This window comes from Acomys russatus, chromosome 3 (assembly GCF_903995435.1).
Source record: "Acomys russatus chromosome 3, mAcoRus1.1, whole genome shotgun sequence".
Lineage (NCBI taxonomy): Eukaryota > Metazoa > Chordata > Mammalia > Rodentia > Muridae > Acomys > Acomys russatus.
Genome location: NC_067139.1, coordinates 55,842,157 through 55,857,090, shown reverse-complemented (window position 1 = coordinate 55,857,090; position 14,934 = coordinate 55,842,157). Strand labels below are relative to the sequence as shown.

The window sequence follows — 14,934 nt, the reverse complement described above, 5'->3', positions numbered from 1 at the left end:
CCTCTGAAACCTCTGGAGCTGGGCCTCCATGGTCAACATTACTCTCAGCATCATTGTCTTCTAAGCTCCTACAAGGATGGTCCTTTAAGCCTCACATACAGCAGTCAACCACTCCTCTAGTCCAAAGTCCTAAAGCCTTCCAGATTCCTAATAGAAAACAAAACAAAACAAACAACAACAAAACCCAACCTGGCTAGGCCTATCACAGCAATAGCCTACTCCCTGGTACCAATCTCTTTTTAGTTACTTTTCCATCACTGTGCTAAGACAACATGAGCAGAGCAATCTACAAAAGAGTTTATTGAGCTTACGGTTTCAGAGGGTGAGTCCATGGCGGCCATGGCAAGTAGGCATGGCACTGGAAAAATAGCTGAGAGCTTACAGGGACAACAACAAGGAGGAAGAGATAAAGAGAGATAACTCATAAAGGTGGGGGGTTTTTCAAACCTCGAAGCCCATCCCCAATGGCACACCTCCCTCTTAATCCTTTCCGAACAGTTCCACCAACTGGGGGAATGAGCATTCAAACATATGAGTCTATGTGGGTTATTGTGTTCAAACCACAACCACCACATCCAGCTACAGATTCTTACTCTAAAACACTCAGACCTCTCTACCAAGAAGTCCATGGGTAAAGTATAGGATATTTCAAGGCTTGCATGGGTGAGACACAGGATGCAGGTCACCGTCTGCCGAGGTCAGCAGCATCTGGGCTCAGTCCAGAAACTCATGGCAGCTGGGCAGGTGGCTATCTAATTGGCAGCCAAGCTCAGGGCATTCGGCAATTCTTCGAGGAGTCCTTGCTTCCGTAGGATAAATGATGAGTCTCAGACATTATGGTGGTGGAGTAGAATCAGGGACATTACAAACCTTGGGCAGTGGGAGAGGTTTTGAGGGTGAATGTGTTTGATTCACTGGGGGCTAGGGATGCCAGGGATACTTGGTTTACATGTAACAAAACAGTTCTATCCCAGCACTCAGGAGGCAGAGGCAGGCCAATTGCTGTGAGTTCAAGGCCAGCCTGGTCTACAGAGAGAGTCCAGGACAGCCAAGGCTACACAGAGAAACCCTGTCTTGGAAAACCAAAAAAAAAAGAAAGAAAGAAAGAAAAAGAAAAAAGGGAGGGGGGGCAGTACTTAATTATCCTATGGGTGGGGGGAGAAGAACTCCAGATACAGTCAAAAGTCATTGGTTGAGAGCCAAGACATCTTATTACCATACAGTGGATATCTCCAGGAATTCCCTGGTGCTTGCTGAATGGGTTTCTTATCAGGAAAGGGTTGGGCTTGTAATCTCCCTGAGAGCTACATCAAGCTCCATAGAGGTTCTGGGGTTCTCCAGATCGGGTGGAGAGAAAACCCAGCTGAGAAAGGGAGTCCATCATCTTGTACCAAGCTTGGAGGTTATCTGGAAATGCCAGACTTCAACCTTAATAGAAAGATCCCACTCAGAGGCTAAGAGCACTGGCTGCTCTTCCAAAGGTCCTGAGTTCAATTCCAAGCAACCACATGGTGGCTCACAACCATCTATAATGAGATCTGGTGCCATCTTCTGGCATGCAGGCATACATGCAGGCAGAATACTGCATACATAATAAATAAATAAGCAAATAAAAGTAAAAATAAAAGATCCCACAAAAGCTGAGGCACAGAGTTAAGTTCTGTGCCCAAGCTTCTCAAGTTTGTCATTCTGATCACAAATCTAAACAGACATTACGAAGTGCAGGAACTCTCATTTAATCTGAGCCCCACTGATGTTGCTCACTCAGAGCCCAAAAAGACTACTATGCTGATCTGCACTTACTGAAGCCATTAGCATCTGAGAGGGTCTTGAAGGTCATGGGGTTTGTCATTGAAAAGCTTGCTTAGTTCTTTGGCCCTACACTTAATAATCATAATAATTGAGTAGGACAAAAGTAAGATGCAATGTGCTTAAGTTAACACTGGCCAAGCTATATCAGATGGCAGACTCAGGGCAACCTCCTGAAAGTGGGTGTACCTGCTACCTTATGTCCAAAGGAGTCTACAGGCAGCACGAACAATAGTGCATCCCAAATGCGAATGTCCACAGATTACAGATGAGGGTGTGCTAATGAAAGCTGATCTCTACAGCCCTCCTGGTATCTTGGGTGATAAGAGCATTATTAAAACCTGCTGTGTAATTCATCAAGGCCTCCTGCAGGCTAAGAAAAGGCTAATCTCCCTAGGTAGCAAGTTCCAGAATGGTCAACAAAAACCAAACCTGCAGAAATGGTTATCTTTTTTAATTATCTGGACTCTGTGAGAAGAGATAAAATAATCTTTCTGTTACTCTGTAACACGGCTTTGCTTCCTGAAGACAGAAAAGCTTTCAACCCTGTTTATACCAGGCAGCACCACAAGTAACTGGAATGCGTAGGTAATGAAAACAAGGGTGTGTCCGCCACATACGAAGTGACCAACTGAATGGCCCGTCAATCATCCAGTACTCAAGCTGCAGAGCCAAGGTCTTTTCTCTCCTTTCTTCCTTATCCTGAGGCAGTGTGGGGAAGCTCTGCCAAGCAGTCTCCTGGGTTTGAATCTACAGGCCTTGACTTTGAGGCCATGGCTCATGCACCCTCAATATCCTCATTTTAAGAAAGGGTCAAAGGTCTGCTGAGGGAATTAGTGAGGGATTTAGGAAGTACAGAGCATATGAATACTTAAAGCACCTCTCCAGGCCATGCTGTCTGCTAACACAGTAAGTACACTAGCACTAGGGTGTGTGGAGCGCAGACATGGCTGCTGTGCTGCGTGCCATCTTTAAGACTCAGGCAAGCTGCGGCTTCCGCACTCCCATTTGCCTCATCCTAAAGGGGTGACATATAGATGAAGTGATGAGATGTGGGCAGCCTCGGGGCCGACCATGCAGCAAGCACTCACTTAGCAATGGTGACTACTGCCACGTGTGTCTAACGCGTTTCAGATTGCCACAGTCTACTGTGGAAGTCTCCAGCAATTTACATCCCTGACAATGCATAGCTGTAAAATAAAATAAAGCTGCTCTGACACACCCTTTTGAGGAACCCAGCCTGAGGGTCACTCACTCACTCACTCACTCACTCTCTCACTCACTCACTCACTCACTCACTCACACTCTCACCCACTCACTCACACTCTCACTCACTCACTCACTCACTCACTCTCTCACTCACACTCTCACCCACTCACTCACTCACTCACTCACTCTCTCACTCACACTCTCACTCTCTCACTCACACTCTCACCCACTCACTCACTCACTCTCTCACTCACTCACTCTCTCACTCACACTCTCACCCACTCACTCACTCTCTCACTCACACTCTCACCCACTCACTCACTCTCTCACTCACTCACTCACTCTCTCACTCACTCACTCTCTCACTCACTCACTCTCTCACTCACTCACTCACTCACTCTCTCACTCACACTCTCACCCACTCACTCACTCTCTCACCCACTCATTCACTCTCTCACTCACTCACTCTCTCACTCACTCTCACCCACTCACTCACTCTCTCACTCACTCACTCACTCTCTCACTCACTCACTCACTCACTCACTCTCTCACTCACTCACTCTCTCACTCTCTCACTCTCTCACTCACTCACTCACTCATCTCAGACATATTTATGGAGCACCTTTAACAAATACTATTTGCCTTGACAGAGTTCCTAGGTTATCCAGTAAACTTGTAAACAGCGCATGACTGTACCACATACCATAATGAATTCGGGGCAGCCTGCTGAATGATCAGAGTCTGAAAGATCTCCTAGCATTAAACATCTGGATAAATACATTCATCTCAGCTCCTGTCTTAGACTCTTTAGACTCCACCTACTTTTCCTTTCATACTGCACTGACTTTCCAAGGTTTCACCTCCTTCCTTCGAGTCATCCATACTATGAAAGAGATGCCAAGCCTATCTTTATCCAATGTTTATTGAGCACCTACTATGGGTTGAGGCCTGTGCGGGCTGCTGAGCACCTACTTGACAAAGGGAGTAGACAAAGAGCTCTGAGGCTGTCTGGGAAGCGGGTATCACAAAACTGAGTAGTAACGGCGATGACAGGAACACATGTCTGTGATGTTGGGAGGATGGGGAAACGAAACTAAGAGTGGCTAAAGGGAGGGATGCAAGGCACCCTGGGAACTCTTGGTCGGCATTTGGAGATGAAGGACAAGCAGGTAAGTCAGGAGAAGCACTAAGAGGCTAACGTGTATCCCAGACATAGGGGGTAGTATGTGCACAGGCTCAGTGGCAAGATGGAGCCAGACAGTTTTGCGAAACCTAGAGGAAACCAGCCTGTATATAAAACAGGAGAAAGGCTGGGGTTCCAGTTAAAGCTTGGCAGGTGGGCAGGGCTCAGGTGACTCTTCCTTTGGATTACTTACAGAGCCTGGGACCTGGAGGTAGCGATTACAAAAACAGGACAACCTGGCTGTATACGGAGGCAGGGAGGCCAGGGATGAGGCCCCAGGCATACACAGAGAGGGTCTCCCCTCTAGAGGAAGCCCTGAGGTTACCCTCTTGCACAAAGGCTGCAGCTGGCCTGTTTCTCGTCTCTCAAGGGAGGGAAAGTGCAAGACCTGCCTATGTCTAGATGCCTCCCTCCTCAGGGGACAGAAGAGGTATTGTCACAACTCAAAAGCATGAGGCATGCTATGCACTCCCCAGGTATAACTTGCAGGAGCTTTGGCGCAGTTTATCTTGGTCCTTGCAAGTTGGCGAAGAAAACACAGGAAGGATGAGAACTCCAACCTGCTCTCCCCCCAATCAGGTCTAGACATTACCTTCCACAGAAAAGCCCCATTTGTATAGAAAGGAAGTAGCGGGGCTAGCCTCAACGTCACCAGCCAAGAGGGCCATGCGAAGGGGAGGGACCAGTGTCCACAAGCACATCACAGACTTAGCAAGGGAAGAGGGACGGGCCAGGCAGCTGAGACAAGCACCTCCCGCCAGGTTCTATAGAAGATACTTGGCATCTCCAAGCTTGGCTTCCACCTCCAACTGACAAGAGGGACATATGGCTCCTTTGGGGCTACAACCAGTGAGCCAGGAATTCTGTATCCCTGCTGAGTAAAGGGATTATACAAGCACATTCTTGGATGCCCACCAGCGTTATTTATAACAGAGAAAAGTAGATACTTACATAAATTCCTAAGGACAGCTTGAATGAAATTGGTGCCTTCCTTTGACAATGTAGTTATTTAAAATAATGTCTTTCAAGAATAGTGTGGGATACAAATAGTACTCTCAAATAGTAAGTGAAAAGTCCCAAAATAATTTAACGTGTGTCATGATCCCAATTTTTAAACTGTAGGTGCTTAGGGGCCAGCAAGTTGCCTCAGCAGGTAAAGGCGTTTGCCATCAAGCCCAATGACCTGGGTTCAATCCCCAGGACTCACGGGGTGGAAGGAGAAAACTGACTCCGATAAATTGTCCTCTGACCTTTGCATGCATGCACACACACAATACAAATAAATAAGTAAACAAAAATTTCTAAAAGAAAAATCATATATGCTTACCGAAACTTAAGGGGCTAGCTTAAACTATATAAGTCATTTAGGAACACAGGATGTCATCAGTTTGTGGACACAGAAGACAGTAATAAATACATCAAAGCTGATGGTGCTCTGGGCTTGCAAATGCTCCACTGCTAAGGAAATACTTCTTCAGTTGCACTATTGTCATTCAGGGCTTCACATTTTCTTTATTCTGTATGTCTGGAATATCTTGCAGTGCAAATGTCATAAAGGGGCATATATGATGACAGGAAGGCAGCATGTGAAGACACAGCTGCTGCTCTGAAGTGACCCCGTCACGTGTGGTCCTCTTCCCATCTCTCTGCGTTTCTACAGTGAACACCTTTCCTAGCACATTATCCCTGGGGGCTGCTTTTTATGTCCAGCCCGGGGCTCATTTGTTTCAGGCTGAGCTGAATTCTTGTGTGGGGACACAGCTGGCTTCTCTGCCAAGGCCTTCACATGACATCAAGGACTCAGTCAGCATCCCACTCAGGCGTCTCTCAATCGTCAGGATTTAAACCAGCAAACTGCAGTGGGAGAAACGATCTCCTCACAAGCGGCCCACTCGTATCCTCTGACGTGAGAAGAGATTTGGGGGCGGCTGCTGGGAGCCTTTTCCACTCTGCAAATTGTTCTCCAAAAAGCATATGCCGCCTTACTTTTCATTTCTGAAATAGTTTGTGTTTTATCCACTGCGGAAGCTGGGGGCTCAGGCAATAGATCGATCAGTTCAACTGGTAGGGGAAAATAGACACCAATTATTTTGTCAACTATGAACACATTCCAGTCCCAACTGGAGAACAATTCTCCAGAGGCAGGTCATCCTCCCCTGGGCTTCAAGACCTTATAGGGTCCCCTGTAAAAGAAGTTCTCAATGAAGGGGCTTTGAGGTCCACCGATGCCCCAGAATCAATCAATAGCTCAGTCAAGCTTCAAACTCACAATTCTCCTGCCTCTGTTTCCTAAATGCTGGGATTGATTGCTTAGGTGTGCCACCACATTCAGCTTGACTTTATAATCAATGGGGGAATTTACCTCTGCAAGCAATTCCTAGCTTCTTAATGTCACAGGTTTCTTTAAAAGGAGTACTCCTTAGAGCTCTCCTCTCTCTCTCTCTCTCTGCCTCCTTCCCTCTCTCTCTTTCTCCCTCCCTTCCTCCCTCCCCCCTCTCTCTTCCACCCTCCCCTCTTCACCCCCTCTTATTCTAGAGTAAGTATTTACCAAAACCCTACTGTGTTCTCAGCACGAGGATAAGACTGAATAGGAACCTCATTGCTGACCCTGGCAGTTTCTTGTCCAAAGCACACATCCCGTGGCTGTCTTATCACATAGGAAGTGGAGGCAAAACTGAGAAGTGCCTGTCTCACTAAACCCTCACACCTTCCTCCACGAGCCACTAAGGAAACCAACTCCCCCCTCCCCCGCCCCAAAATACTTTCCATGGATGCACAGCAATAGGGTCAAAACAACAGCTGGTTGTGCCACACATCACAGTCCCCACTACAAAAGTGAGGGGTGTTGCTGAGTCTTTGCGTTAATGGCCAGTTTGGGCAAAATTATGAAAAAGCAACAACAGAAAAGGCACCCCCTCAGGACTGTTGCTGTAAAGACTCTCCCAGACACCGCCACTCACAAGCACAGACACAGTCCCCATAGCAACCAACTTATAAAGAGCACTTCCTTAGCAGAATAACTAGTTCACTGGGCTCCAATCTTCAGATGTCCTTGCATTTATGGTCTCATGGATGGCTTGGTTTAGCTCATCTCCTCTGAGGGCACACAGAGTGCCGGGTCTGAAGTGAGAAGCTTCTTCTTGGCCATGCTTGGTTCTGCCACACTTCCTGTCACCTCTGTATGATGCTAGTGTCAGTGGAACTTGCAACACAGCAACTTCACGGCCCTACAACAGCTTCCAGGTCTCTCAAGTGTACAGTTGTTATAATACCATGTGGCAATGAAGGGAGGAAACCCAGCCTGGCCATAGCTGGACCCCTAAGATAGTCCTATTAGTGAAATGGGGTAGATTTTTCTTCTATAAAATCTCATTACTGTGACAAAGCATGATGCATGAGTTGGTCAAGATAAGAGGAAACATCTGCAGTTGCACAGGGGAAGAAAATCATTACCTAGGAATTATTCATTATCTGAGACCTGGGTGACCTGAAGGAGGAGGCAAGGCCATTGATGTCCATCAAAACAAAAACCAAGTCAGACTTAAAACTGCCAGTAATCCCCTCTGATCAGAGGTCAGCAGTTCTTGGGTAAAAAGCTTTTAGAGACACGTGTTCCTGAAAAACAAATACCAGCTTGCAGCGGAGATGACTGTGCTCTGATGCAGGCTCTGAGAAATGCCTGGACAAAAGGCTTGCCCGCTGCCCCCAGGTGGATAGCACCTCATCTGCAAACCGAGGACACTGAAATGCGTGATGGCTAAGGACCATAGATCCTAAACGTCTTAAAAATAAAGTTCCACAAAATTAAAAATACCCAAACACACACTAAATCTTACTGCTGACGAGAGAAGTTCCATAGCTTCCCCCGTCAGTAAGACAATATCTAATGAATAGAGAAAACTCCAGAGGAACATCTTTTTTTGTCTTGTTACCATGGCAACCTGGTAAACGGGCCCCGACTACATCAAGCTGATGGTCTAAAAGACTAGGATAGATAAACACCATATGGTGAAATAAAGACACTTAAGTACATGATTAGCAGCCAGCTCAGGATCACTCCACCAAGGCTGTTACATCAGGAAATTTGGCAATAACTAAAAATAGCTAAAAAAGCATTGCTCATTTTGGCAAATCAGTGGCATTAAATGAGAATCTAATAATTTATATTCAAGGAGTTTCCTGTTTTCACAAGGGTTTTAGAAGACCCATTGTCCAACCAAGTGAAGAAGCTGAGGCACAGACAGTGGCTTGTTAGATATTGGAGCCTTCACACACCACAGAACACTTCATAGTCTCTGTAGGAAACACCACAGTGTTACATGGATAGCTAAGAACATCTGAGACGAAGGGATAGGAGAACAGGAGGAGCCTGGAAGGATTCAGATGTCACTCTAGCCCCAGAGAGGGAGGCTTCTCAGTTATGTCAGTCATAGGACCAGAGTCCACGCAGAGTCACCAAAGTGAAACATCTAGGGCGGGACTTCCGACCTCTGCCAACCTTAGCATTCAGCTACCAAATTATCGAGCTCTTCCACAAGCTTGTGCTTCTGCAGAAAAATACGATGCAGCTAATGTTTGTTGGGCACTTAACAGATCTTATTGGTATTCTAGTTTTCATGGTTATATTTGACTCACAAAGTCAGGTGGAGTCTCTTCCGCCTTATTTTCCAAGTAAGGAATCACCAGCGTCTCAAAATGCGCAGTGGGATTAATCTAGATTCTACTCAGATGCCTAAGGTTATAATTCATTTTATGAGGGAAAATGCATAGGCAATAAATAAATTGGCTTGGAGTTCCAGTTAGCTATACAACTTTTTCTAGTAAAATGAAGAATATATATATATTTTAAAGTCCTGTAGGCAACAACTCCACAGTCGGATGATGGAAGCCCACTTCAAGTACACAGCATGGTGACAAATAGCATTCATACTAAGAGTGATGCTGTCATGGTGTGCAGGGGGTGGAGGGGGAGTAGAAAGAACTGAACTTACACTTATGTCAAGACTGCACAGGCTGACGGCATCTTCATCCTGGGCACTCTGCTTCCGTTTCCGCTGCAAAACAGATGAGAAAACAAAATTGAAATGTAAACAGGATTGTGGCTTTGGTTAGGGAAGGGAACAACCAACCAAATAACTACTATGTGACCCAAAAGCTTCAGCCAAGGATGCAAGGTAGTAAGGCCCAAGAACCAGGGGCAGTTATTAAGCTCTGTGGTGAGGTAATTGGCTAGCATGCCTATGCTTATTCATGCTACACCAATCAATCATCAATCTATTTTTTTCTCTCTAAATGTTTCCATATAACAGTTAGAAATTTAGATACTAGGATGTAATTCTGATTGACTTTGAAGAGCAGATCTGAATGGAAAGGCTCTAACCCTTGAAAATATCTGTTCTAATCCTTGTACAGATAAGGCTGTGGTACCTAGAATAAAGAAGGCCCTGTGCGTATGCACAGTCTAAGCTACACCGCTGTCTGATGTTACCTAGCACTGTCAGGCTATAAAGTCTGTGATGTTACAAATTGAATTCCTGGGGCTCAGGTATTTTGTCAAGTATTTTGTCAAGCAGACAGAATATGCAGTTTTCCCTATAGGTTGAGAAAGAGGGCAAACAAGAGCCCCTCTCCTTCGCAGCACAAGTCTCCTCTAGAACAACCCCAGAGGTTATCCAGTGGAACCCGGAACCCAGCCTCCAACCCTCAGCCACCAGCCCACTCCGTCAGGCATTGTCATAGGCTTCAAGAGTCAAGCATGGTGATCAGATGTCCTTCAGTGGCCTTTTCAGTGATGCTGAAGCCACTTACTCCAAGTAAGAATGATCGCTAAAAACCCACGTGGCGCCAGGCAGTGGTGGTGCATGCCTTTAATCCCAGCACTCGGGAGACAGAGGTAGGCAGATCTCTGTGAGTTCGAGGTCTACAAAGTGAGTCTAGGACAGCCAAGGCTACACAGAGAAACCCTGTCTTGAAAAAACAAAACAAAAAACAAAAAATCCCACATGGCAGGGCATGGTGGCGCATGTCTTTAATCCCAACATGTGAGAGACAATGCTGCAGCTCTCTGACACAGTTCCTCATGCTGTGGTGACCCCAACCATAAAATTCTTTTCTTTCTTTTTTTGGTTTGGTTATTTTGAGACAGGGTTTTCTAATGGTCTTAGGTGACCCCTGTGAAAGGGCCATTTTATCCCAAAGGGATCTCAATTCACAGGTTAAGAAACACTGAAACAGTGGGTTCCAGGACAGCCAGGGGCATGTAGAAAGATCCTGTCTCAAAACAAGCAGCAAGCAAGCAAAGAAGAAAAGAAATCAAGAAAACCACACGTGGGGCCTTGGAGAGATGGCTCAGCAATCAAGAGCACTGGCTGGTTCAATTTTCTGTACCCACAAGGCAGCTCACAACAGCCTATAACTTCAGGCCCAGGGATTCTGATGCATCTGGACTTGCATGCCCCAGTCACACATGTGCTACACAGACATAGATGCAGACAAAACATCCACACACATAAAAATAATTTTTAGTTAAAAAACAAAAAAACAAAAAAGAAACCCACACCTATTACAAAGTAAAAGCTGCATGGATTATGACAGGAGGTCTTGTTGCTAATTCTCCTTCCACAGGGTGATACTAACCACTGCTGGCAACAAACAAGCCCAGAGAGTCTTTATGGTTTTGTATGTTTTTAAAGATAGAGTCTCACTATGTGACCATGGTGGGCTAGAATTCTCTATATAGACCAGGCTATCTCTGGCTCCTAAATATTGGGGTTGCAAGCAAGGACCACCACACCCACCTAAGAAGTCTGAAGCTGGAACTCTAAGTCGGAAGCAAACACTTCACATAGCATGATTGTCATTGTCATCGGTCAATCACTTTATGTGCACTGAGCACTTCCGTGACAACAGCTGTTCTGGGTCCTGGAAGCTGGCATGGGCAAGGCATACTTCCTGACTACTAATTGGGAATAAAAAGAAGATAAAAGTATTCCATATTGTGCTCTCTACTATGAGTGAGTCAGGCAAGGCGGAGATCAGATACAAGGTAGTTTTCCTGCTCTCTAGTATTTGGCTTTGTGTGCTTGCACATGTGTGTACATGTGTGTGGAGATCAGAGGCCAATGTCGAGTATCTTCTTCAACCATTCTCAGCCTTAACATTTTAATATTTTTAATTATGTGGTGTGGGGGAGTATGTGTGTGTGTGAGTGCAGGTGCCGCAGAGGCCAGAGACATTGGATCTCCCGGGAGCTGGAGTTACAGGAGTTTGGGAGACTCCCACCATAGGCTCTGGGACCTGAACTTGGGTTCCTCTGCAAGATTGGTATGTGATTGTAACCACTGCACATCTCTGTAGCCCTTCTACCACGTATTTATTGGTTTGTTAGGACAGACACGCTCATGAATCTAGGGCTTGCTGACTGGCCAGACAGGCAAGCCAGCAAGTCCTAGACATCCTTCTGTTTCTACAAGCCAAGGAATGGGATTACAGGCATGTGCTGCTGCACCTGTTTTTTGTGTGAGTACTAAGGGTGGGACGCAGGTCCCAGTGCTTACAGAGAGCCTGGTGTATGTAGTACTGGTTGATTTCTGTAGCCTTGCACCCTTGCTCTCTTGTTCTCTCCAGCAGCCTCTAACTCCAGAGGGGACCCAGGTGGGAAGAGTGAACGGACCAAATGAGCAGCCACTCCAAATCCGTGGATCCCAGTAATGAAGGTGTGCAGTGGAGCAGCCACATGAACGCACTGCAAACCCAGGCAGGAGCTGGAATTTCTCCAACACTGGGAAGCCAGGCTCACGTTGATAGAACAATTTGTGGAAGACATCACCAGCCAGAACCTAGCCCGAGATACTGACAAATAAAACTGAGACAGTATCTGTAACGGTCTAATCAGACCTCTAACAAAGGTGACATTTCAGCCTAGTAAACATTTACCAAATGCCTCTCACAGACAGACGTATCTGTAGGATCTCGTTTGAGCTTGACAACCTCGCTACAGAGCAGGTGGGAACTAGAAACTTCTTCATTCCGCAAGACGGTGATGAAAGCTCTGAGAGGCCACAGACTTGCCTAGGACATTATAATCAGCATAGTGCCATGGCCTGGATTTGACCCAGGCCTGCCTGACTCCATGCTAAATAATCTCCATCTCTCATGCCATCCTGCACCCAAAACTGGGACCACACATGTGACCTGAAGACACAGTGTCCAGTGGGCCAGCACTGAGGAGACACCTTGGTGGCCGTTTTCTTTCTTTGTGACTATTTGGAGAGCCTGGGATGCTGTCCATACTAAGCTTTTTCTGTGGTCCTTTCAGCTTTCGAGCACTGTCCCTGTTGCTTCGGGGCCACAGCCACTTTCCTCTTTCTGTAGACCAATAAGCCACAGTCAGCCAGGGGAGTGCCTAGGCAGGAAAGTTATTGCATGTACCACACATTTAAACACCCTGTTATTTCTGTCAAATTTACTGGAGTGAAGGCATCGTCCACTGCCCTTTCAACTATGAGAAAGCCGCTTGGGTAGGCCAGGTAATTGCCAGAGTCTGTCTCTAATTTCAGCACATGATTTTATGAGCTCCTCCCCAGCACCCTGTGCTGAGCAGATTGGTGACTAATTTCTGAGTGGTAACACAACGGACAAAGCAAAAGAAATGAATAAGGATGCTCTGTGTTTTTGAGGTGACGCTCCTCCCTTCCCGCTAACCACCTGGCCCAAATCAAATCAAAACCTCAAAGCCGAGGTTACTGAAGGCTGAAATTCTTCAACTTCAAATTTTTTACTGTTCATATAAAAGAGCATTTTCCTTAGCAGTTGGGGGGTACTGGTTATCTTTCAAATAGACAGACATGTTAAAGGAAATCACAGTGGTGCAGACCTTGGTCCACGTGGGCCATTGGTGAACTGCATGCCTCCAGCAAGAAGGAGGTTCGAATGTGCTCAAGGGAAGTCTGAGCCATAATGCTTGTCCACGCCCAATCTCTGAGCAAAAGGATGAGGTGATCTCTGTCTCCCCAGCCTTAGAGCAGAAAGAAAGCAGCTGACGATAACCATGTGTGACCATAAAGGGCACACCAATGTCCCCAACTGGGCGTGGAAAGTAAAAGCAGAGACAGAGGAGACTGTGGGGACACTGGGCAGGGAGAGTATCTGACTTCTTAGTGCCACAGTCCACAGATTACAGTTATAGATGATGTCGTTGGGTGCTGTAAAACCTCTTCTTCTTCAACCAACAAGACAGCACGAGCCCCCTTTGTGAACATGCCATCCATGGATCAGTACCTTTTGAATATCTGGCTGTAAGGCAGCATGGCAATTTGGATCTGGAGACCTAAGTTGGAGACTCATGACTATCACATCATCATCACCTTCATCACTGGGACCTCTTTTATCATTACTGTCCTTCAGGCTGCTATGGGGCCATCTCCTTTTTGGCTCAGCCACCTTCAGAGATAGCCCAAGGCAGACATCTAAATTCCTCTGGTATAGGACCTGTGAACAAACTGCTTTCCTGTTGTTCTGGGAAAGCTGAGTATGAAGAACAGTGGTCCACACTTACTTATTTCATGTGCACGCACATATACTGCTCCTAGCCTGAATATATCACCCTCACCCATCCTGGCTCCCCTTCTCTCCTGACCCAAATCTTGAGCTGCCATGAGTGTGTGTACCCTAGCTGCCAATGAGAATCACTAGGTGCCTCCAACACACAACAGAAGGGAAACACACTGAACTAGGCTCCATTAGCTCACTCCCCCACCACACACACACTTTAAGTAAACACAGTGGAATTCATTATTTCAGAGTGGGATTCTGAGGTCGGAAGGACTTTACTGAGTGCAGAACAGGGGGTAGGCTTGTTTTTTTTTAGGACCAACCACTTGTCTTTCTATCACACGGTGCTGATTTCTTTTCTTTGTCCTGTCTGCCAAGACATTTTTTCCTTAGGTTAATATCCAAAAATGGCTTAAAAATACATTTACATACTTACTTAAAACAAGCCAGGAATGGGTATTCATGCCTGTAATCTCAGTACTTAGGAGGCAAAGGCAGGAGGAAAAAGCAAGTCCAAGGCCAACCTGGTCTACACAGCAGCCAAGAGTAGAAAGTCTCTATTTCAAATAAATGTGTGTGTCTGTGGGCAGGCAGATGTGTGTGTGTGTGTGTGTGTGTGTGTGTGTGTGTGTGTGTGTGTGTGTGTGTATGTGTGTGTGTGTCTGTATGTGTACTGTCCAGTAAGTAAAAGTTCTTGTGGTCAAGCCTCAAGAACTGAGTTCAATCCCTGGAGCCTACATGATAGAAGGAGTGATTTGCCTCTCACAAGTTGTCCTCTACCCTCCACAGACACACTGTGGCACATGGATACCCACCCAAATACACATGCATGCACATGAAATAAATAAGTGTAAACTTAAAAATATTAGTAAGCAATATTATTATCTCCATAGGAATTTACGTGAATATCTCAAGGAAACTCAGAGCAGAAATGAAACAAACTTAGGTATAAAAATCCACCTCTGCCACTTCCTACTTAGTGTGACTCTGGACAAGTTATTTTATTCCTTCATTTAAATCAATATTAGTTGAGAACGTACTCCCTTGTCAGGAAGATCCCAGGTGTATGGGATACATCGGTGTCTTTAAGCTTTAGGTTTTCCATCATAGAGATATTTTAGGAATTAAAGAGTACAAAATATTTAAACAAATCTGGGCAGTGGGGCAGTGGGTGGTGGTGC

The 14,934-nt window shown here is 45.9% G+C and overlaps 1 protein-coding gene across 2 annotated transcripts in view; it reads right to left on the bottom strand.

Annotated features, from left to right (window-relative positions):
• The window catches only part of Arhgef3 (Rho guanine nucleotide exchange factor 3), a 278,972-nt gene that overhangs the window by 125,671 nt on the left and 138,367 nt on the right, over positions 1-14,934 (bottom strand). For both annotated transcript variants that reach the window (XM_051140689.1, XM_051140698.1), the window contains one exon: positions 9,193-9,255. In XM_051140689.1, the coding sequence (XP_050996646.1) occupies positions 9,193-9,255 (63 nt within the window). The remainder of the gene's footprint in view (positions 1-9,192; positions 9,256-14,934) is intronic.